Source organism: Bos mutus, chromosome 10 (genome assembly GCF_027580195.1).
Source record: "Bos mutus isolate GX-2022 chromosome 10, NWIPB_WYAK_1.1, whole genome shotgun sequence".
Classification (NCBI taxonomy): Eukaryota; Metazoa; Chordata; class Mammalia; order Artiodactyla; family Bovidae; genus Bos; species Bos mutus.
The window spans coordinates 14,703,923-14,727,741 of record NC_091626.1 but is presented as its reverse complement, the minus strand read 5'-3'; the positions used below and the strand labels follow the sequence as shown (position 1 = coordinate 14,727,741).

The following is a 23,819-nucleotide window of genomic DNA, read 5'->3' as shown; positions in this document are numbered from 1 at the left end:
CGGCCCCCACTGACTGGGGGTCCGTTCTGTGCTCCACAGGCCTGCAGCCCCCTCTGGTCGCACGAGTGTGGGAGTTCCTACTACACCACAGGGATGTGTTCACGGGTCAACTCCAACTTCAGGTTCTCCAAGACCGTGGCCCCCGCTCTCCAAAGTAAGTGGCTTCCAATCTGTAGACTCGGGCTGAGCAACCGGCAGTCCCTGGGAGGCCCCGGGCTCTGACCTCCCCATCCCGAGGCTACAAAGCAGAACTTGGGCTCTAGCCCCGCCCAGCTCCGGCTCTCTGGGTAACGTCTGGGGTCACAATCCTGGCCCAGCCTCCCCTACAGAGTGATGGTGGGGGGGTTAAGGTTATGAAGACCACCCTGACAACCAGAGAGGCTCTTTGAAAACCCGAGTGAGGAAGAGATGGCCCGGTTGCCATGTACAGCAGGCAGGCTGTGCACAGCACAATCTGGGGACGTGGTTCACTACTGGGGACGTGTACTAACTGCAGTGTGAACGGTGCCCTCTGATGTTACGCAGTGCAGCTGCCCTGTAGGTGCAAGGCCAAGGAGAACAGAAGTGTTCCTGGTAATAGTCCCATCTAATCCGTGTTCCTGGACGTGAGGAAGTGCTGCCCAGCTTTCCCGGGGCCTCATGGAACACAAACCTCCCACTCTCTCCACACCTGCCAGGAAAATCTGGGACGTCAAGTGCAGACCTTGCCTCTGGCTTGGCTCCGAGCCTCACTATTTCCTGTGGGCTAAATACCATTGCCCAACAGCTGCGGCCTGCTTTATTGAGGGTGAGGGGATCAGCTCCTCTGGCTAAAGGCAGCCTCCCTCCGAACAACAGCGCCCAGTCAGAGACAGAAGGTGGTACGTGGAGGAGGGGGGAGGAAGGGTCAGTCCCACTGGGGCTGCGAAGTGGTCCTCTTGCGGGTGATGAGGTGGCTTCAATTCTGTTCTCACACAACATCAGCGGGAGAGCAGAGGCAGCGGCTGGGCTGGGAGGAGGGCTGCAGCAGATCACGTGAGGTGTGCCTCCCAGCCTGGAGCTACTTTTCCCTCTGGGTTCAGCCTCCCAGAACCTCCTCCTCCTCACCCCGCTGACCAGCAGATCAGATCCCAGGACATTACCCCTTGCCCCCGCCACCTCTGCCAACACCACGGAGGATCTAACTCAGCAGGTCTAGGTTGAGGTCCCAGGTACGTGTACACACGTGTGTGCACTTGTGTTCAGAAGCGTGTTCAGCCATGTTTAAAAACCACAGACCTAAAGCAAGGCTCTTCCCGAGGTGTCTTGAAAAAAATTTTGAAATCTTAAGAAAAAAAATCATTACTAATAAATGCATTCTAATAATAAAACTGGCTTTAAAAGAAACCTGGTCCCTACCAGTAGATTAGAAACCCCCCCAATCAAGGCGTTTCTGTCTCGCATCCTTGTGGCTGCCGGCACCACGCAGCACCCCAGCACATGCTGGATCCACAGGGGCCGCGGTGCACTGGAGAAGGACAAAGTTATCGGCACCATCAGCCTGGAGGCGTAGGGCCATCACATGCTACATGTAGCATGCAGACGAGCCGAGAGCCATCCACACAGCTTCTCCTAAAGCAGAGGCAACCCTGAGCATCCGAGCTACCCAGAGCCTCTAAAGTGCTCTCCCAGTCACAGAGCCTGAGACAGGCTCTTGGGCTCAAACCCACCACCTTGCCCTCCTGGAGCACTGCTGTCAACATGCTGAACCTCCACGATGCAGGAGTTACTGGAGTGGCTGACTCACAAAGCCCTCCCGCTGTATTGCTATGAAGTAGATTTATTTGAAAATAGTGTGAAAATCCTCCAGTGAAAATAAGCAGGTGCCCAGTATTTCAATGTGGTATAGTTTAGTATATATCATACCAGATTCATGATCTTATTTCAGGGTAACCCCAGCTGTTTCACAAACAGAAATCAATTCCTTAGATGTTAAAAGACGCTTTTTCCATTTGTTATGGTACCAAGGTTTCATTATTCATTCTGTTGCTATTATTCATTTTAATTTGGTATTCATATTACAAGAATATAGAGAAACTTTCAGACTCAAAGCAGAGATCAAGGCACAAGAACTTGACCTGATGATGTCATTACTACGTTAACAAACTGGTTTGGTTAAAAAAATAACACGAGGATCAGCTAAGATTCTTGAGTTCAGCCCGGGAAGCATCACCTTGTTAATTCCTCATAGCAATCCTCTGCTATCATTATGCCTCTTCTACAGAAGCGAAACCGATGCCAAGTTGTTAAGTACCTTGCCCAAGGTCAAAGCCAGAGGTCAAATAGTCTGATGCCAGGTTCCACATTTCTAGCCATTACACCATGCCTCCCTCCTAAGAAGTGAAGCCCATTCATTCAATCTGAAAGTGATAAATGCCAGCCTGCCCATTACTGTAAAATACACAATAATGAACTACTGATTTGGGCAGTGTCAGCTGCCTCCCAAACAAGGACCAGCCAATGGTGGTCAGTTCCTGATGAGGAGCAGAAGCATTCTGGCTTAACTGATGCTGTGTTTAGACAGCCAGCTCAGAGCCGTGGAACAGCATCAGGAATTCCTGGGCTCCTCTCTCACGTGGCCCAAATAAGTGTTCAGCCTGAAGACGGCTCCCAGACCAGGCTTCCTTGGACAATCATTCAGGGAACCCGAGATTTTCAGACACTGGCTCCTGGGGTAATAATGACCATGTCCTCACTTCCCAGGGTGCCAGACCTACATGGACATCGTCATTGTCCTGGACGGCTCCAACAGTATCTACCCCTGGGTGGAGGTTCAGCACTTCCTCATCAACATCCTAAAGAAGTTTTACATTGGCCCCGGGCAGATCCAGGTGAGCAGGGCTGGGACTCTTTCTTCCTCCAAACAGGGCCCTCCAAACCCATGGTAAATGCTGCCCTGAGGTGTGGGGGAGTGTCTTTGCATGCACTAGAAAGATGTAGGCGAAAGGGCCAGCCACAGGGCCCTGCAGCCCAAGACACCCATCTCCACTGGGCACATCAAGGGACAGTCTGGGACATCATTGGGTGGGTCAACCACTGTCCTCTGGGATGGACACCATCTATTAACAAAAACTTTGATCAGCCAGAGAGTGAGAAGGCAGCAGAATCCTGCTGGGTGAGGCAGGGGGAGAATTAGACACTTTGATCTTGGAGAAGAGACTGGGGAAGTAGTCAAAGCTGCCAGCACATATTTGAAATGCTGCCTAGCCAGTGAGGGGGGAGGTTTACTCAGTATTGTTTTGGCAGGCCAAATGAGGACCGGTGACTAGAAATGACAAGGTGGCAGATTTCAAGTCATCTAAGAAATTTTTTATTTAGTAATTTAATTTATTTGTTTTTGGCTGTGCTGGGTCTTCATTGCCATGCAGGCTTCTCTCTAGTTGCAGCAAGTGGGGGGCTACTCTAGTAGCAGTACACAGGCTCAGTAGTCATGGTTGCTCCGTGGCATGTGGATCTTCCCAGAGCAGGGATCAAATCCATGTCTTCTGCATTGACAGGCAGACTCTCTACAACTGAGCCATTAGGAAAGCCCTAAGAAATTGTTTTGTAACAATCAAAGCTGTTAAAAAGAGAGTGGGCTTTCTCATGAAGTGATGAGTTCCCTACCCCGGGAGATCATCTTGTAGGGTATGCCAGGTGAAAATTCAGCATTCAGAAATGCACCTTTACCAAATAAACTCTGTGGGCCCATCCAACGATAATATTTGTTCATTCTAGTCCTACTACAGGTAGGTTTTGTTTATTCTTTTAAGATTTTGTTTCTTTTAAGGGTATTAATATTTGAGGCTAATTAACATTTCAGACTTCTCTTCCAAAATATAAAGAATGTTAGTTCCAGATTTTGGTGAACAATGCCATAGCCCATCCTCCCATACTGTTTCTAAGATTTTAGATTTCAATTCTATGCTCAACTTTTGTCTTTTTAAGTAAGAAACTTAATCTGCTGGATCTTTTAGATCAGTTTCCTCTTTTGATAGGCACCTCCCGTTTGTCTCACCAAGCCAGCCATTCGTTCCCAGGACTTTGCAGAACCTGCTTCCCTTTGGCTTAATCCCTCTCCCTTCGGAAGGTCCCCAGGCCTCCTCACTCCTGAACAGTCCCAGAGAGATGACTCCAGGAGGCCTCATCACCGAAGGGCCAGCCTTCAGGGTCAAGACATTCTGCTGCCCCTCCTTTTCCTCGCAGGTTGGAGTGGTGCAGTACGGAGAAGATGTGGTACACGAATTTCACCTCAATGACTACAGGTCTGTGAAGGACGTGGTGGAAGCTGCCAGCCACATTGAGCAGAGAGGAGGAACGGAAACCCGGACAGCATTTGGAATTGAATTTGCTCGGTAAAAAAAAAAAAAAAAAAAAATTAATTTTTCTAGATCTTAGATACTGTTCTAGTTATCTATTGCTGCCCCACAAAATTTAGTGTCTGAAGAGACAATAATTAATCCCTCAAAGTACTGGGCATCGGTTGGGCTCAGCTGTCAGTTCTCCTTGGGTTCTCTCAAGTGGTTGAAGTCTGGTGTTAGCTGGGGCTGTTGTCATCTGAAGGTTCAACTGGACTGGTCATCCAGAATGGCACGCTCACGAGGCTGGCAGTGGAGGCTGGCCGTGGGCTGGGAGTTCAGCTGAGGCTGGCAATCTGAGCCCCTGTGCGTGGGCATGTGGCTTGACACTCTCACCTTATGGCAGTCAGCCTTTGAGAGGAAGCTTTCCAAGGGACCCAGGCAGGAACTCCAACACTGCCTGTGACCTAGCTGCAGAAGCCCCAGAATATAACTTCTGCCGTAGTTTTCTTATGGCTATACCACACAGAATATGCGATCTTAGTTCCTTGGCTGGGGATTGAACCCCTGCCTCCTGCAGTGGAAGTATGGAGTCCTAACCACTGGACTACCAGGAGAGTCCCTGCCATAGTCTACAACTGAGCAAGTCCCTAAGGCCAGCTCAGGTTCAAGGAGGAGAGAATTTAATTTCCCTCCTTGATGGAGGAACGGCAAGGTAACATCCCGTCACAGAAGAGCCTTTGGGGGACAGGGGATATTTTTGCAGCCAACTTCAGGAAATATCTTCTACCACTGAGACCCTATCAAAAGTGTGTGGGTCGCATGAGGACAGAATCTTCTTGTGGGGTGTTTTTCATCAGTGGAATGTGAGTAACAGAGTCAAATCTAACATCTGAGATTACAGAGCCATGAGGCTGGTTCTTTAAACGTGACACAAGAACTCACAGTGATAATGAATGTTGTTTATAGCCATCCAGAGAGCTACGTGCTTATTCCAGTGACCCTGGCATTGCTCAGAACACTGTACTCACCCGCACTGGAACCAGTGAATGATTTTAAAGTCAGTTTCCCCAGATCTTTCCAGCTGTAGCCTAAACTCCCAAGATTACTGTGTCCAAGGCATTGAGATTTAAATGTATAAATTTTACACCTATGATATGAGCTCGGCTGTGTTCATTGAGACCACAGTCCTATTACCTTATAATCCCCCCTCAAGCAGGGTTAGTCAATGTGTTTAGCAGAATTCCACAATGTGGGAGCTATTTAGTAGTGACATGATTTCATGTGGTCAAAGAGTAAGTTTTTTCCAACCTCACGACTCTTTATGATTATATGCTCCACCAGCGTATTTCTGTTTGCTGATAAAACTTGCTCACGCTTTTTCCCTAAATGAACATCTCTGTTTGTAAAGATGGCTCTTACTCACCCTCCTGAGAAATGGGCCCTTGTTGCTGTTTTGTCTTCATGGGGGTGAGCCCCTGAGACCCCCGAGTAGGCCCTTGTGAAGTGGCCAGTGGAGAACTGAGGAAGCCCACACCCCCTGAGCTATCAGTGAGAAGCAGACTGACTGCCAGTGGGGTGGAGCCCACTGTTTCCATCTTTGTGCAGCCCATCTCCCCCAGGTTAAGTGTAAGTGTGCGACTCACCTAGTGACTTGAACCATCGTGTCTCACAAGCACCGCTGGGGTCTGCAACCTGCACCTCAAGTGAACTTTCAAATCTGCTCTGCCTGGCCAAGTCTGCGGTCCCAATTACAGCTGGCTCCTTTTAAAGTCAAAGGTTTTCCTTCCTCACTCCGCTATTCATAGCGCATTTTTTTCTGTGCACCTACTAAACTAAGAGACCCAGGCCATGGACTTGAGGGCTTATAAAAATGGTAACTCGTGGGCCCGGGCTTGATAGGGAAGCCCTGACAAGTGTCAGCCTAACTCAGTGAGGGTCAGAGAGGGAAGGCTCCAAGGGAGGGTCTTGGGAGGACTGCCAGGATTGGGGGACATCTGACCTATCCTAGGAAGATGCCAGGATGCCAGCAGGGAGAGGCAGAGAAGACATTCTGCCCCAGTAAGAACAGAGGAGAGGGAAAGCCAAGGAACATTTATGTTCAGAGCTTTGCTCTGAGCAGTTTGTGTTGGGGGGATAGTAAGCCCTGAAGCTGCAAAGAAGGTTTGGAACTAGATTATGAGAGTGGTACTGTTGTAGCCAAAGCAAGTGTGAGTGGCCAGTGAAGGTTCTTAAGGACAAGAATGTCCCCATCAGGCGTGCGCATGAAGGTGACTCTGGCCACGTGTGGCTTTAGGGGAGGGGGCGGGACAGCACTGTGATGCCACCTTTATTCATGCAACACTTTTTATTGAGCATCTACTATATGCCTCATGCAGTTTTAGGTACTCAGGATGAATCAGTGAACAAAATAGATAAATGTCCTGCCTTCATGAAGCTGAGGGTGAGGCGGACAATAAGCAAAAAAAAAAATATAGTATGCTAGAAGACACAAGATATGGTGGACAAATGTTCTTGTTGTGTAGTTGCTAAGTTATGTTCAACCCTTTGCAACCCTATCAACTGTAGACCATCAGGCTCCTCTGTCCATGGGATTATCCCAGCAAGAATACTGGAGTGGGTTGCCATTTTCTTCTCCAGGGTATCTTCCTAACCCAGGGATCGAACCTATGTCTCCTGCATTGGCATGTGAATTCCTTATCACTGAGCCACTGGCAAGCCTGGGGTGGGGATGAGGGGTGGGAAATACAGCCTGGTGAAGGCAGCCAAGCAAGTTGGAGATGGCAGGTATTCAATCAGCATTAACGGGGAAGTCAGGGAAGGCTTCACTGAGAATTAACATTTGAGTGGAGACTTGAAGGAGGTGAGCAAGCTGGCCACCGGGGTGCCGAGTGGAGGAAGTTCCAAGAGGGAGAAGCTCCGATAAAGGCCGTAAGACAAGAATGTGCCTGGTGGTCCCAGGATCAGGGAAGATTCCAGCAGGAGGAGGGGTTAGAAGGGTCACTGAGGGTCTGGCGAGCCACTGTCAGGACCTGGGAGAAATGGGAGCCAGGACAGGATTTGAGCAGAAAGGAGACATGCTACGACCTGCTTTCTCCACCCGGTCACCCTGGCTTCCAGGTTCATGGAACCTATCATGAGCATAAAGCTCTCACTGCTGTCCAGGAAGTTACAGTCTAATTTACAAAGCAACGAACCCAAGTCTTTTACACAGCACAAACTCACAATTTTAAATCCGATGACTCATGCCAGTATTTACGCAATTACAGATTCATACAGATATTCACACCATTCCACTCTATGGAAATATAATCCTGAAATGTCCTTGGCTCTATATGTAATAGAACCTCTTTCCCCTGCCATATTTTTTTCTCCTGAAGTGTTGTTCCTGGACCTGGCCCTCCAAGAAGGTCTGGGAGCATATTGAGTCTGCTCTGAGGGGCTCGCAGACTCCCTCCACTGAGTTGGGCTTAAGCCCAAAATATTCTCTATATTTTGTCCTGTCAAGTGTGCCTCAGTCCACGCCTCATACTAAAATTAGAGGGTTTTTTTTTTTTTTTTTAAGCCAGCATATCCAGAATATCATAGCATTTCTCAGAGAGTGGCAGATGCTCCATTTCTCTTAACTGGTAGCTTGAAAATGCTCTGAACCAATTTATTCTAACTTTTGTGAATTTCTCAGCATCTAAATCATGCATGTCACCTCATCAGCTTGCCATGTAGCAAAAGATACCTCTGGTAACTAACACCTTGGAGCCTGGAGGTGGAGTTTAACCTGGCATCATGGTGCTTAAATCTATGGGTCAGAGCCATGAGGATTTACTGCAGTGCCTAAGGATAACATTTGTTTTTAGTTCCTTATTGGAAAATTCAGAACCTCACGGTCTGAAGGAGAGTTGGCCATACAGGCACCAAAAGCTAGTGATGGTTCAGGAGCCAATTTTTTCTGCTTCATAGATGGGTCGCCAGCTTCGAGAGTCGGTCCACAGCATGCCAGCCCCCAGGCCCCTGGCGGCACTGCCCGGTAGGCAGGCCAAGCACCTGCTGCGGCCACTGAAAACAAAATTAAAAGCAAGAAAGAAGAATATTTGTCATAGAATTTGATATTTAATAGTCCCCAAAATAGAATCAAAGTGGTTCTCCTGGGGAAAATCTTTGTCACGCTTCATCACACACTTTTGCTTGGGTGTTGAATTGCTCTGGCTCACCACCTTTTCAGATCTTAGGGAAGTGGTTCTCAAACTCCCGTGTTCATTAGAACTTTTGGAAAATTCCGGTACCCCGGCTACACTCCAGAGATTCTGATTCCATGAGTCCAGGTGGGGCCTGGCATCATTTTTATTTTAATTCCCCAGGTGATTCTAATGTGCGCTGGGGTTTTTGAACCATGAAATTAGGGCCTCTAAAGGTCTCCACCTGACCCTGAACTCCCCTCCCAGAACCACCCCCTCCCTTCTGCTTGCCCAAAGCAGCATGATCAGGACTTGAGAGGGGTTTTTTAAAGTCACTTTTTAAAGACAAGCAGATTTGAATGTTGCTCAATTTCATAGAAAGAAATGAAATCGTGCCATTATTTGCAGAGACATGGATGGACCTAGAGTCTGTTATACAGAGTGAAGTAAGTCAGAAAGAGAAAAACAAATACATATTAATGCATATATGTATGTGGAATCTAGGAAAAATGGTATAGATTAACTTATTTGCAAAGCAGAAATAGACACACAGACGTAGAGAACAAACGTATGGATAACGGGGGAAGAGGAGGCGGGATGGATTAGGAGATGAGGATTAATATATATACACTATTGATACTATGTCTAAAATAGGTAACTAATGAGAACCTACTGTATGGCACAAGGGATGTTCTGTGGTGACCTAAACGGGAAGGAAACCCAAAAGAGAGGGGATATATGTATACATGTGTGTATATGTACACATACATGTATACGTGTATATATATGTATACCAAGGGACCAAACCCTGATCTCTCACATTGCAGGCAAATTTTTTTTACCAGCTGAGCCACAAGGGAAGCCCACAGAATGTATTCATATAGCTGATTCAATTTGCTGTATAGCAGCAACACAACATTGTAAAGAAACTATACTCCAATAAAATTTAAAAAAAATTTTTAATAAATATAAAGACAAGCAGATTTAAGACCCATCTGAGCAGCCAGTGGACAAGTAGTCTGGGTGTCTCAATCCAGCTTCTTCTTTGATTTGAGGTTCCAACAGCTGTAGAGTTGCCCAGGGAGCTTAGCCCTGGCTCCTGTGGCCGTGCCTCTGCAGGAGTTTGGGGGGTTGCCCCATCCCCACTTCCCTCTGTGACCCTCCCCTGTGCTCGGGTTCCAGCTCAGAGGCTTTCCAGAAGGGCGGAAGGAAAGGGGCCAAGAAGGTGATGATTGTCATCACAGATGGGGAGTCCCACGACAGCCCAGACCTAGAGAAGGTGATCCAGCAAAGCGAGAGGGACAACGTGACCAGATACGCCGTGGCCGTGAGTCCTGTCCCACCCATCCCGCCCCTGCCTACCTTCTAGAGGCTTTGCCATCAACCCCCTGGGGACTCTGTTGGGTGGGGGAGTGAACTACACATCCGGGCCCTCAAATGGGCCTGTCCTTGTTACGTCTTCACAACAGCTGTGGGTTTTTTCTTCCCTCCATTGCCAGGCAGGCTCTGAAACCTCAGAAACTGGAAAACACCTCCAAGCCTCCCACCCCCAGCACCCTACCTTAGAGCAGTTGCTCCAGCCTGCCCTGGGTGTTGGGGGGAAGTCTGTGCCATGTCCTGTCTGTCGCCCCTGCCCCCATTCCCTGGCAGGTCCTGGGCTACTACAACCGCAGGGGGATCAACCCAGAAGCTTTTCTGAACGAAATCAAATACATCGCCAGTGACCCTGATGACAAACACTTCTTCAACGTCACAGATGAGGCAGCCCTGAAGGACATTGTTGACGCCCTGGGGGACAGGATCTTCAGCTTGGAAGGTGAGCACTGCTTCCTGAGTGGCGCTCATGTTCCTGGGCTCCTGGCAGGCAAAGCCCACGTGAGCAAAATCCAGCCCCACAGGGACTTCCCTGATGGTCCAGTGGTTAAAACTTCACCTTCCAATGCAGGGTTCCATCCCTGATCCGGGAGCTAAGTCCTGGCCAAAAAACCAGAATGTAAACAACAGAAGTAACAAATTCAATAAAGACTTTTTAAAATGGTCCACATTAAAAAAAAAAAAATCCAGCCCCACAGGATGAGAGGGTTTAGAAGTCCTCCCTTCCTGATAAACCCCAGTGCTCCCATGCTGGATGTGAGGCTCCGCACTTTCCAAACAGCCTTGAAGTCTGGTTTTGCTGATAAGCTCCTCCTCTTACCATGGAGGTAACTGCAGTTCGGAGGGACTAAATGACTTGCCAGAGCTCCCACCACTTGGGAAGGAATTGGGGTTTGAATGAGGGTTGCCAGATATAGCAAATATAAAATACAACATTTGTGGCAGACATACTAAAAAACCATTCACTGTTTGTCTGAAATTCAAACTTAACTGAGCATCCCGTATTTTATCTGGCAGCCCGAGTTGAGCCCAGCTGAGCCCAACTCCACAGCCTGAAACACTTACTCCCCAAGTCCTGCCGCCTCCCGCCGCACCATTTTGCAAGGTTTCCTCAGACTGTCTCGCTCCTTTTGATTCAAACTCCAGTTTTGATTTGTGCAGGGTTCCTTTGCACCATATATTGCTGTAGGGGGGACCTTGCCATACTGGGTTCTCTTCTACCATACGGGAGGAGCGTCAAAAGAAAGAGAAGGCAGCACAACATCCCAGAGCCCGAGCAGCCTGCTCTGCATGGGAAATGATGAGCTACAGACACGGGAAAAGAGAAAAACTAACCCTCAAAGATGATGATAAAGGAACAGAAAGTAGGGACCTGAGTTTGACCCTTACCCTAGAATTAAGCATAGATCAGTGAATTTATTCTCAAAATGGTTGCTTTGTGTGATGAGAACATTGTCTACACCGACACGTCGGAGCCCCTCTGCAGGGAGGAGCTTTTGACACACATGGGATTCCTTGTGCAAATCCGCAGTGGTGACAACTCTTCCTCCTAAGGGTCGATTTACAATTTGGGAACCACCCAGAGGCATCTGGAACCGAACCTGGCGAATAGTAAGAATGAACAAAGTGGGAAATTCCAGTTCTTGCCAACAATGTAGATGATTTCTTTCCATGCACTTTTTCTGGATCTTTCCCCTATGTTGACACTCTCATAGTGGGCGTGCCCTGTAATATAAGGTGTTCCAATCCCTTTTCAGCAGGGTTGCTAATAATAAACCCACATGGCCACCTGGAAGGGGCCTGCTGTTGGGGTGGATGAGCTGGACTCAGACCTGGGGCCCTGTCTCACCTCACTGAAAGTGCTTCCAGGTCACAGATGCTGGGGACTGAGCTGCAGACATGTCTGGCGCTAAGAAGTCATGCATGCAGCTGACATCTTTCGGTCCCTCTGTTTTAGGCACGAACAAGAACGAAACCTCCTTTGGGCTGGAGATGTCACAGACGGGCTTTTCCTCTCACGTGGTGGAGGTAAGGATGGGTTTAGAGCTGCCCTCCCACCCTCTTACTCCTCTTAGCTCCCTAGGCCATTATCCTGCCATTCCTGGGCTGTCTCTCATGCCCCTTGCTCTCTTTCTTGGGGTCTCTCTGCTTCTCGTCTCTGTGGCTAGAAGAGGGACATCAAGACCATCAATTTACAATTAGCTGTCTCAAGGCCTCTCTGTGCAGGGTGCTGGTGGGGACATGTCCCCCAGGACCAAAGGTCCAGTTCAGTCCACAGAGCCTTGTGCAAAAACTAGGCCAGAGTGGCAAAACCCATTGCCTGGGCTCTAACTGTGCCCCGCATGCCTGAGGCGGCCTGTGTGTGAGGGCCCAGCCCTGTGTCCATGTGGGCAGAAGTCCCAGATGTGCTCCAGCAGGTGGCCCACAGGGGCCTCTCCACATGCGGGCTCGGCGTCATGTTGCAGGGGTCCCAAGCAGACCCATGGTGTCACCAGCGTCGGGCTAGGTCTGGGGCACATGCTTCACCTGGTTCTGATTCTCAGGATGGGGCTGAAACCTCACAGGATTGCCAGAGGGACATATGCATGCGTGCTCAGTCGCCCAGTCGTGTCCTGCCAGGCTCCTCTGTCCGTGGAATTTTCCAGGCAAGGATACTGGAGTGGGTTGCAATTTCCTATGCTAGTGGATCTTCCCGGCCCAGGGACTGAACCCACGTCTCCTGAGTCTCCCACATTGGCAGGCGAATTCTTTGCCACTCAGCCATCTGGGAAGCCTGCCAGCGGGGCAGAGGAGTCCATAGCTGTGAGCATGCTTTACTTCTAAAGCTGTTTGGAGGCAGAGCCCTGCCTGAGAGTACCTGTGGGGAAAGCCTGTGCGGCTGGTATCAGCACACACCCCTGTGAGCACACTCCAGGCTGACAGGTGCCCTGGGTTTGTGCGTGTGCTCTGCCCAGCTGGGCCCATGGGAAGGGGCCACACCTCCCAATCTGCCAGAAAAGGTCCATCCGCCCATCCCACTTCCACATCACTTCCTCTGACCCCATGAATTCTCCCCACTCCTCTGTGAGGTGAACGTGCCAGGGTTCCTTATTCCCAGTTTCCAGGTACAGAAGCCACGTCCCGGGAAGGCCGAATGACCTGCTGCAGTGACACAAGTGAGAGAAACATTAGCCTCATGCTTTCCCCCCACACTGAGCAGCTGTTCCATGAGAGTGGGTGGGATCTGAGGGGGCACTGAGTCAGAGATCCCAGGTCGGAGGGGAGAGGGATGGATGCCCAGCACACAGCGGGCAGATGGACGGAAATGCGGCTCACGCTCAGCGTTTCCTGAGCTGCATCTGGACTATCTCGTGCCCATTGAATACAGCAAGATATAAATATTACTGCTCTATATTGACAGTAGTCATGCAAAATATGTGCCAAGCACTTTAATTTTTTTTTCAGAAAATTTCTGTGCCTCATTCATGCTCAAAAACAGCCCTGCAGAGTCGGCAGATGGTAATAGTTGTCCCATTTTAGGTGGTCACATTAGCAAATCTTTTCAATGCCTTTTCTGTGCTGGGCCCTGTGCTCTATCCCAGGAGGTACAGAGGCAAGAGCCCTGACCTCAGGAAGCTCCCAGTCTGAGGGTAAGGGGCTGCATATCAGGAGGGGCAAGGGCATCATTCATTCACACAGGTCAGGCATCAAGTTCTGTGTTCCAGCTGGACTAGCCCTGGACTCCTGACTCTGGGGTCAGGGCTAGTTAGAAAATGCAACAAAGAAAATCAATTTCATTAAATCCAACAAGCATTTGTCAAATGCAACTAAGATATCAAAGTGAAAGTGAAAGTGAAGTCACTCAGTCACGTCCGACTCTCTGCAACCCCATGGACTGTATGTAGCCTTGTAGCCTATCAGGCTCCTCCTTCCATGGGATTTTCCAGGCAAGAGTGCTAGAATGGATTGCCATTGCCTTCTCCAGGGGATCTTCCCAACCCAGGGATCGAACCCGGGTCTCCCGGATTGCAGGCAGACGCTTTACTGTCTGAGCCACCAGGGAAGCCCCAAGATATCAAAAGGAAGCAGAATTTATTCTTGCCAAATAGGAGTCAGCCTGAAAACAACGCAGAACAGCAGTCCTGAACTTAGAGAATAAGATGACAGAAACTAGAGACTTCTGAGTACAGGTGTATAACTTCAGGAGGCCCGCCCATCCATGGAGCCCCTGTAGAGACTCCCTGCTCAGTGGGGAACCACGTGGACCCATCTAACACTTATCAAGGCAGCATGAGGGACTTCCCTGGTGGTCCAGTGGCTAAGACTCTACACTGCCTCTACAGGGGGCACAAGTTTGATCCCTGATCAGGGAATTAAGATCTGCATGGTTTAGCAAAAACAAAAACAGTCCTTGCCAAGGCTGTGTGTGATCAGGGTTTTACAGAAGGAAAGGCCCAGGCTAAGGGAAAGGAGATTCAGGGGAGGATCAGGGGAGTCTGGGGCTTGGACAGGCCCCTGAGGACAAGGATTTCAGCAGCCATGGGTGGCAGCAGGCAAGAAAAGAGAGGAAGTTATACCCACAGGACTGGAGAAAGGCTGAGCACACACGGGGGCCCAGCCCTGATGGCGTGGACAGCAAGAGAGAGAGAATGTCCCATGTCTCCATCTTCCATTCCAAGGTCAGTTTTTGAGCATCTCCCCTTGGGCCTGGCTGTGAGGCACTGGGATATATAGAGATGAAGATACCATTTCAACTGACAGCAATTCACAGTCTAGTTGGGGAGAAAGACTCCTAAATGATAAGTGCAGTCTCCTGCTTCTCATACTGTGATCTGTGTGTGCCCAGGAATCAGGGAATCTAGAGAGAAGGACAGTTAAGACAAGCTTCAGGGATTCGGGGAAGTTTAGCTGAACCTTGACAATGGCCCAAGCAGCAGAGTATGTCAAACAAAATGAGTTCTTGCAGGATCAATAGAGTTCCCCTGCTGCAAAGGGGAGACCAGCAGCTCAGGACCTCAATTTGTTGTTGAGGTCAAGGTCATCAGCTGCCTCCTGTAGCTTCCTCCACATGCTCAACTCTTGTTCTCGTTCCCTAACTGGAGAAACCCAGGGGGCATCTCCCCACTCTGTAGGTGGAAACCCCAGTTCTTCTGTCACCTGTGTCTTGTTTTCAAATGACAGACATCTGGAAGCTTTCATCTGATGAGACTTAGAAAGAGACAATGATTACATTTGAACTTGAGACTCTTTAAGACTTTCTAAATAATTGTTTAAATAAATAAAGTCCTTCCAAATCCAAAGGATTGGTGAGAGTGATGGTGGCCTGTCTGGCACTTGACTGGCCATTAGGTTGCTATTTTAGGGTACAGAGGCTTTCCAGTGCTAGGCTGGTCATGCCATGATAATTGGCCACAGCCGTCCTGTCCTTGGGAGTCCAACCCCACAGCTCTCAGGATCAGTCAGACCTCTCTGAAGATTGGGGACAAGAAGGTCCAGCCTCTCAACTTTGCCCAGAACAGGTCCTGAGCCCAAGTGAGTACATCTCTTGGGTGAACTTTGGGGCTCCATCTCCTCTGGAAACGCCCCCTAGACAGCCTCAGGCAGCTGCTTCCTGCAAATGTGCTGAGTCTTCAGTTGCCCTGGGCCTGTTGAGCTCTGTCAGAAGACTCCCTAGTCCCAAGGGAAGGACCCATAGAATGTTCACAAAGGGCAGAGGAAAGGTCAGGTCTGATCACCTGGTCTGCTGCCATCTTACCTAGCAAGGAAAGCAGGCTTCAGGTTAGGAAGGGAAAAGCAACAAGAGATAGAAAGGACCAGAGTCCAGATTAGGAGAGGAGACCCCCATATATCCCCAAGCCCCTGGATGAACCGAAGCTCCAGGCCACAGTCATTATTACATTCTGGCATGATGGCCAGAAGTCAGAGCTGCTGGGAAAACCAGGGACCCAGAGCCCCAGGAAGCTCGAGTCCTGATTAGCCAAAGGAGAAAGAATATTCTGGAAATTACCATCAGCAAAATGAGCTATGGATGCCTGGCCAAATTTTAGAGTGGATTTGTAAGCCAATGGTTCCATTAGCATTTGGAAATGAACGTGAAGGTTGCTGAGAGCTGGAGTGGCTTCTATTAGTGCTGGCTGCTTGCTGAGGTGATGAACTCCCTGTCAAGCCGGGTAACCAAGAAAAAGCTGCATGAATCTGCCAGAAAGCTTGCAGAAGAGATCCACAGCTCTCAGCCTATAATCCCCATGGGCCACAAGGGGAAGGCGTGGTAGAAGGAAGAGGACCGTAAATAAATTGATGCCCGTGGTGATGGCTCTCCTGCATTGCACTCCGTAAATCTCCCCAACACCAAAAGTTTACAGAAGGAAGCAGTTTTATTAGGGTGGACCTTATCTACACGAAAGACTTGGCCACTCACCCAAGATAAGAACAGAGTGTTTTTTTTTAAATTACACATGATGGTCTAGGAGGACCAGCCTTAGTTACATTACAAACAGGCTGAGGCAGTGCAATTGGGGTGTGGGGTGGGGGGTTACCCCCCCAGACCAATAGCCCCAGCCACCTCCTGCCTCTTCAGCCTGTGCCCATTTCACCACCCTCCTGGGCTCATGGACAGGATAACTAAGGTTAGAGGTGATTATGTAAGGTTCTCAGCTGTTAAAGCCTTAAAGTTGTCTTCTTTCCTAAGGGTTTTGCATTTGAACTCATTTTGCATGTCTTGTTTAATCAAAAGTAGAAGAAACTCATCCATAATGATGAAATGAGGGGTTGACAGCTAAAGGCTGTCAACTCCTTTTGAGCCCCCTTAGCTCTAGATGGTGGATTCTTCCCCCGCCAGCTCTGGGGCAGGCAGCCAGGGCTGCCCCCTGAGGCCAAGGCCTGCTGCCATGCTGTTCTGGATTTTTTGCAAGTTGACCCCTGGTGGCAGGAAATATTTCTGGTTCTTTGCAGTCCTCAGAAGCCCAGCCCCATGTCCTAAGGCTATGCCCTGGTGCCCGACGCCCCACTCCTGGCCATTGTTCCAGGACCTCTGAGTAGAAATAACCATCTCTCTGATCTGGGATGAATAGTCAAGTAAGAGCATGCCCTTTGACCCCCGGCCCCTCCTCACTGCCCCAGCTCTCTGATCTGGGATGAATAGTCAAGTAAGAGCATGCCCTTTGACCCCCGGCCCCTCCTCACTGTCCCAGCCTACGGCTTTCAGCCCCACGAATGGTGCAGGGCCCCTCTCCACAGAAAGACTGCAGGCCAATTTCTGGGTCCTTCCTGCCCAACTCCATCTCAACCTCCAGGCACTGATCCCTTCCTCAGGCTCCACTAGGTTTGTTGAAAACATCTTCTACCAAGACAATCTGAGCAACTAGTTAAAGCATCATCCACCCTCTTAACTGTGTATTTGCCTTAGAAGGTGCTCTTGGGGACAGAGTCCTGACCTCCCTGTGGCCACTCTGGTAATGGACATGTGGGCGAGGAAGCCACAGGGGAGCCTGAGGGGGAGACCAGCACTCGTGCCCTCTAGGTGGTCTCCCTGTGAACAGACCCACCATGGGTCACCTCCATCCGCCCCCACAGCCCTGCCTCTCCAACACCAAGAACTGGTATTATCTGGTGTCATTCCATTGCTACCAGGCCAGAGGAGAGCTCTGTCTGGCTGTGTAGCCTCAGATAAATCGTTTTACCTCTCTGAACTTCAACCTTTGAGCAGATGTCTGAAAAACATATGTGGAATTGAATCTTGAGGCTTGGAACTAGAAGTGTGCATTTTGAGACTCCCTAATAAGTTAAGGAGGGCTTCTCAGGTGGCTCAGTGTTAAAGAATTCGCCTGCCAAAGCAGGAGACTTAGGTTCGATCCCTGGGTCCGGAAGATCCCCTGGAGAAGGAAATGGCAACCCACTCCAGAGGGAAATTCTATGGACAAAAGATCCTGGTGGGCGATAGTCTATTGGGTCACAAGAGTCTGGCACGACTTAGTGACTAACCAACCAAGAAGTCAAGGAAGGTTTTCTTAAAATCCTTCCCTAACTCTGCCATGTATCCACCCACCCCCTCAGCAGGCCACCCACTCCTGTGGGCCCTCCTGTCCTGGCCTCTATCAGATCACTCCTCACAGACTCATCTGTAGGTCCAACTTGACTGTGAGATCTGAGGACCCCTGCCTCCCTGGAAGTACTTTATGGACGAATTAATGAATGAGAGGAACTAATATGTATGCAGTCCTTATTGGCTGCCAAGCACCCTGATAAGGATTCAAAATGCTAGTTCTCACAACTATTTACAGAACTGCAGAATAGTCTCAGAACTATTTACAACTGAGGACCCTTAGGCTTGGTGAGAGAGAGGAACTTTCCCAAGGTCACACAGCTGGAGGCTTTGGAGATAGAAGTGGAACTCGAATGTCTAACACCAGAGATCACGGTCTAATCCCAGGCCTGGGATTACTCAGCCTACTGACCATCTGGGCTGGGTACTTCTTTGCTGCGAGGCTGTCCTGTGCATCGTAGGTAGTCAGCAGCATCCCAGGTCTCTACTCATCATAGCAACCCCAACACCACCCCGGGCTGTGACTACCAAAGCTGACTTCAGGCATTACTAAACATTGCCTGGGGGCTAAGCCACCCCAAGTGGGGAACCACCATTCCCACGGGAAGACTATGCGGCTTCCCGTGCTGGGCATGTGGCCCGACCCTGGCTGGGGACAGGGACGAGCAGGAACACAGAGTTTGGGGAGATCTGGTCACACACCAGGGAGCACTCAGCTGAGGTGGAAAGGTAATTCTGCTGCAGGACCGGTCAGAGGACAGCTGAGACCTGAGCTGGCGGGATCCGATGGTGAGGGCTCAGGCAAGTACAGGTACAGGTCCTCCTCAAGGAGGGCACACACTTGGCCTTAGATCTTCTGGGGGCCAAGCCCATGTCCTCATTTCTGCACTGAGAGCCAGGAAGGTCAGCTGCCACCCAGGCCCACCCTGGTCATACCTGGTGGAAGCCCCGGAAACCTCGCAGGGAAGGAGGCCATAAGTGAGGGAGCCAGTGCCAGGCCTGGAGCAGGGAACACGGAGCTTCCCGACGCAGCCCTTCTGTTTTCCAGCTGGGCTTGAACGCCTGGCTTCTTCTATCAAATCGTTGGCCCTTTCTTCAGCCCCATGCTTCCAGATTTTTTCCAAACTCAAAAGGTCTGGGTTTTCCTAACTGGGAAAAGATGGTGACCACCTGAGGTTTGCCTTGGTGGCCTGGGCTTGCCCTCTCAGCCAGCCCACAGGGCACCCTGTCCGCAGCAGGGCTCCAGGAGACCCTGCTCGGGAAAGGGCCGCCCACTGGGAGCGCAAGCCTGCCTGCAGCCACTGCCGGGGTGGACTGGCAGAAGGTGAGGGCCCAGAAGCCCTCAGCCCCCCAGTGCTGCCAAATGCAGAAATTCCGATGGAACTGCCAAGCCCCACTGTGGTGAGTCAGCATCAGGTCTCCCCCAGCTGAATCCCCCGCACCCAGTGAAGCCAGGCCTTCTCAGTACATCAGAGGTTTCCAATCATCTGCAAAGCCTAACAGTCATCTTCAAAGGCCTCCCCAGGAAGCAGACTGGCCTGCTGTCATATTGAAAGCAGAATCTAGGGGCTTCTGGGGAAGCCAATGAGCATTTTTTTCCTCTGACCAGCTCCATCCCAGCCCTGCCACTGACTTGCTGTGTGACCTCAGGCAACCCCCTTTCCCTCTCTGAATCTTGGGTGCTCATTAGTCTAGTGCAGATAATGACTGTCCTGCTGGCCTCCCACAAATGGGTGACTGGATGAGAAAGGATCTTGCCAAGAATGGAGCACACCCCAAGAGTGGGGAATGTTGGCAGGAGTCTCTGAGGCCCTGGCCTGGATCCTGGCCCCGACAGATTGTCAGACTCTCTCCCAGGCTGAAGTGCCCGGAGTAGGAGAGAGAAAGCTGATGAGAAAATGGGACATCAAACACAACCAGGCACATCAGACTCACCCAAGAGCGGCTAATTTATAGCCGTAAAAACATCCTCTGAACAGTCAGTTCAACCTTTAAAATATTAGGACTTTAATCCTTATATATGATCAACTTTACTCTTGAAAGTGGAACCTTGGGAATGAGAAAAGGACCCATAGCTTATTACAGTTCCCAATCTTGCCTCCTCCACCACCAGTAATGAAATTAGTGCTGAGGCCTCTGCCTGTATGTTTAGTTATGGCTCTGTTGTCCCCAGGCCAGAGTCACATTTTTCTATTGATCCCCCGTCTTTGGTGGTGGTGGTTTAGTCATTTGGTCATGTCTTTCTCTTTGCAACCCCATGGACTATAGCCCACCAGGCTCCTCTGTCCATGGGATTTTCCAGGCAAGAATACTGGAGTTGGTAGCCATTTCCTTCTCCAGGGGATCTTCCCCACCGAGGGACTGAACCTGGGTCTCCAGCCTTGCAGGCAGATTCTTTACCAACTGAGCCACCAGGAAAGGAGAAATTCAGTACTCTGGGCACCAATGGTGGGGAAACCTCAAATTCCACCCACCAGCTGGGTTGAAGGAGGGCTTAGTGGGAGAGAGATGACTTCACCAGCTTGTGCTTTAACATTCCAAAGCTGGGAGGCAAAACTAGGTTTTGCTCGTGATCACCAAGGTGACCCAGGAAGGTGGCCCCTCCTGCTTCCACCCACCCCCGCCCCAGCCCCTCATTGTCCCTAGTCACTGCTCTCCCTCTTCTGAGTGCTTGGTGTTCATCTTCCTGTGTCCACTAGTTATGTGGATGCTTGGGGGTGGAGATAGAGTTCAGGGGCAGCCCAGAGAGTGGATAGACCCAGTCCAGTCCCCCTCAAATGACCCTGGAAGCTTCCCTCAGGGAGCTAGAGCTCCCCATCTTCCTGCCCAGGCATCGGAGCATCTGCTTACCCTGTAATTAAAGACAACCTCCTGTCCTTGAGGTGCTGGCTGCCACAAATGTGGCCCTGGCTTACCTGGCTAGCCTCATGTTGAACCACCCTGCTCCTCTCACTCGGGGCTCCAGCCCAATTGAACAGCTTTCAGTTCGTTGAAGCCAAAGGCTCTGAACTGTCTCCAGCCTCAGGGCCTTTGCACAAATTATTTCATCTCTCCAGGTGTCTGGGTAAGTAAGCATCACTTGCTCAAAACGCTTTTCCTGAGCCCCATCTCAATCTAAATTCAGTCTCAGGCCAGGATTTATCACATCCCTCATTGTGTGGCAGTTATCACGGTTTGCAAGTATTATGTTTATCTGTGTATGTATTTTAATGCCTGTGAGCTCTGTTGGGGCAGGGATAGTATCCCCAGCGCTAAGCAAGTGTCTGACATAAGACAGACACACAGTGAATTTGTACTGAAGAAATGAAGAAGTAGCGTTTACACGCAGGAAAGCAACTCAGACGCTGCAAAGGAAGGGGGAAAAGCACAGGTTGTGCGAATGCTAAGTCACTTCAGTCGTGTCAGACTCTGTGCGCCGCCGTGGACTGTAGCATGCCAGGCTCCTCTAGCCATGGGATTCTCCAGGCAAGAATACTGGAGTGGACTTTCCATTTCTTCCTCCAGTGGATCTTCTCAACCCAGGGATCAAACCCACGTCTCTTACCATTTCCTGCATTGGCAGGAATATTGGCAGGTGTATCCTTTACCACCAGTGCCACCTGGGAAGCCCCAGAAAAGTATACGTGCAGCACTTGAAGGGGGTTTCCCTGGTGGCTCAGCTGGTAAAGAATCTGCCTGCAGTGTGGGAGATCTAGGTTCGATCCCTGGGTTGGGATGATCCCCTGGAGAAGGGAAAGGCTACCCACTGCAGTGTTCTGGCCTGGAGAATTCCATGGACTATATAGTCCACGGGGTCGCAAAGAGTTGGACACGACTGAGCGACTTTCATCACTTAAAGGAGTGTCAGAAAGAAGGGATGGAATGCAACTTTGGTCCTGGATTTGGAGCCTGTTTCTAGAACATTCCTTGTTTCCTAAGATCCCATCCTTGGGATCAGCTTGACCCACTTTATCCTAAGAATGGAGTGGGGCAAGAAAGCCCTCAGCTCCTGTTAAAGTCAAGAATCCTGGTTGGAAGTTGGGCTATTAACGAACTGGGCAGGAGGTGCCAGATGGGGGCAGGCGGATGCTTCATGGTGTGGATGTAGGGCAGATTCCTGGCCAGGGGCACCCCGGGGGACATGAGCTGATGTGCACCCCCTCCCCGATGTCAGGACGGGATTCTGCTGGGAGCTGTGGGCGCTTATGACTGGAATGGAGCTGTGCTAAAGGAGACCAGCAGCGGGAAGGTCATTCCTCTCCGTGAGTCTTACCTGAAGGAATTCCCTGAGGAGCTCAAGAACCACGGCGCCTACCTGGGTAAGAGGCAGGGCTGAGGGGTGGCTAGTGGGCGGTGGGCCAAAAGAGGACTTGGGGGTCCAGAACATGCTCAAACACAAGACGAGGGGCTTGTCCATGCATCGTCTGTGCTGATTCAAGCAGTCAGGAGTCATTGCCTCTCCAGGCTGGCATCCAGCATGCCCAGCACCATGCCTGGCTCATCACGGGCTCTCCATTAGTAGCTAGAATAAATCAGGGTCCCCAAGCCAGGCTGTGGACCAGGCCATGCAGCAGGAGGTGAGAAAGCGAGTGAAGCTTCATCTGCCATTCCCCGTCTCCCCCACCGCCCCCATCCGTGGAAAAATTGTCTTTCACAAAACTGGTGCCTGGTGCCAAAAAGATTGCAGACTGCCAGAATAAATGACAAGTAGTCTGACCTGAAATTGTTTCCACTGATGCCTCTAGAGTCTCCGGCAGCTGTTGGTATGCTTTCAGAATCGAGTGCAGAAAAAAAAAAAAAAAGAATCGAGTGCAGGAAGTCTGCCTCCCCAAGGAAAAAATGAGAGCTGAGGATGTGTTCAGTTCAGTTCAGTCACTCAGTCATGTCCAAATCTTTGTGTTATGATCAAGGCAGGAGTCATCTCCCATTAAGCACCTTAGTGTGAGTGAAAGTGGCTCAGTCATGTCCAACTCTTTGCGAGGCCAGAATACTGGAGTGGATAGCCTTTCCCTTCTCCAGGGGATCTTCCCAACCCAGGGATCAAACCCAGGTCTCCTGCATTGCAGGCAGATTCGTTACCAGCTGAGCCACAAGGGAAGCTCACCTTAAGCACCTTAAGGTGGTCGTAAAAAGAAAAGTGTGAGTCATTGACCTGGTGGTGACAGGTCCCAGCTGTGAGACCTTAACCATAACCCAGTCACCTCCAGTTTTGTAGTAGCGAGCCTCTGCCATTCATGCAGAAAGGGCTGAACCAGAGGAAAGGAGAAGCGCTCACGTTGTCTGTAAGTCTTCCTGAGTTCCTGAACTGAGTCTACCAGCTGTGACGTTATCACCAATGCAGCCTCAGACCCCACTTCTCCGTGAACTAAGTTGTCAGTGGGCCTCTCTGTGGTGGGAAGGTCGTTCCTCCTCCCAGAAGACCCTTCATGAGGCCCAACCATGGTCCCTCCTTGGGTGGGAGTCCGGAGGGAGCGCCTTTCTGCTCCTCCTCTCTCTGGGGGTTCATCCAGCGAGGGCACTGTGGGGGATCTCTGGAAGATTCCTCCCTCTGTGCCCCAAGGGAGATGGGGAGTTTGGGGAAGGAGACCGGGAGGCCAGGCTCTCCGCCTCCACACTGGGGAAGCTGATGGACTTCCGGCCCCGGGCCTTCAGGGAGGCTCTCTAGCTTTCAGGGTGGCCTTGCCTGCTGGTCAGAGCCACATGGGAACTGCAACCACAGCCAGCAGGGAAGCAGGAAGCTCTCAGCACTGCTTAGAGCTTTGAGAGTCGGCCCTCGCCTGCCCCCAGGACACTCAGCCCCCAGGACCCTCCCGTTACCACTGTCCCTCCTTCCGGGAACCCCAAACGCCTGGGGTCAATGAGAATACTCTCAGTAATGCCGCTGAGGGCTCAGCTTAGAAGAAACCCTTGCTCCACCGCACAACGCTAAGCCTGCTCTACCCTTGTGTTTTTGTGATTGCTCTGAATTCACAGCCATTA

General features: G+C 50.5%; 1 protein-coding gene across 1 annotated transcript in view; it reads left to right on the top strand.

Moving 5' to 3' along the window:
• ITGA11 (integrin subunit alpha 11) overlaps positions 1-23,819 on the top strand; it is a 133,178-nt gene that overhangs the window by 72,132 nt on the left and 37,227 nt on the right. The window contains exons 5-11 of the mRNA XM_070377343.1: positions 40-154; positions 2,722-2,849; positions 4,204-4,352; positions 9,650-9,794; positions 10,118-10,283; positions 11,799-11,869; positions 22,015-22,159. Of these exons, the coding sequence (XP_070233444.1) occupies positions 40-154; positions 2,722-2,849; positions 4,204-4,352; positions 9,650-9,794; positions 10,118-10,283; positions 11,799-11,869; positions 22,015-22,159 (919 nt within the window). The remainder of the gene's footprint in view (positions 1-39; positions 155-2,721; positions 2,850-4,203; positions 4,353-9,649; positions 9,795-10,117; positions 10,284-11,798; positions 11,870-22,014; positions 22,160-23,819) is intronic.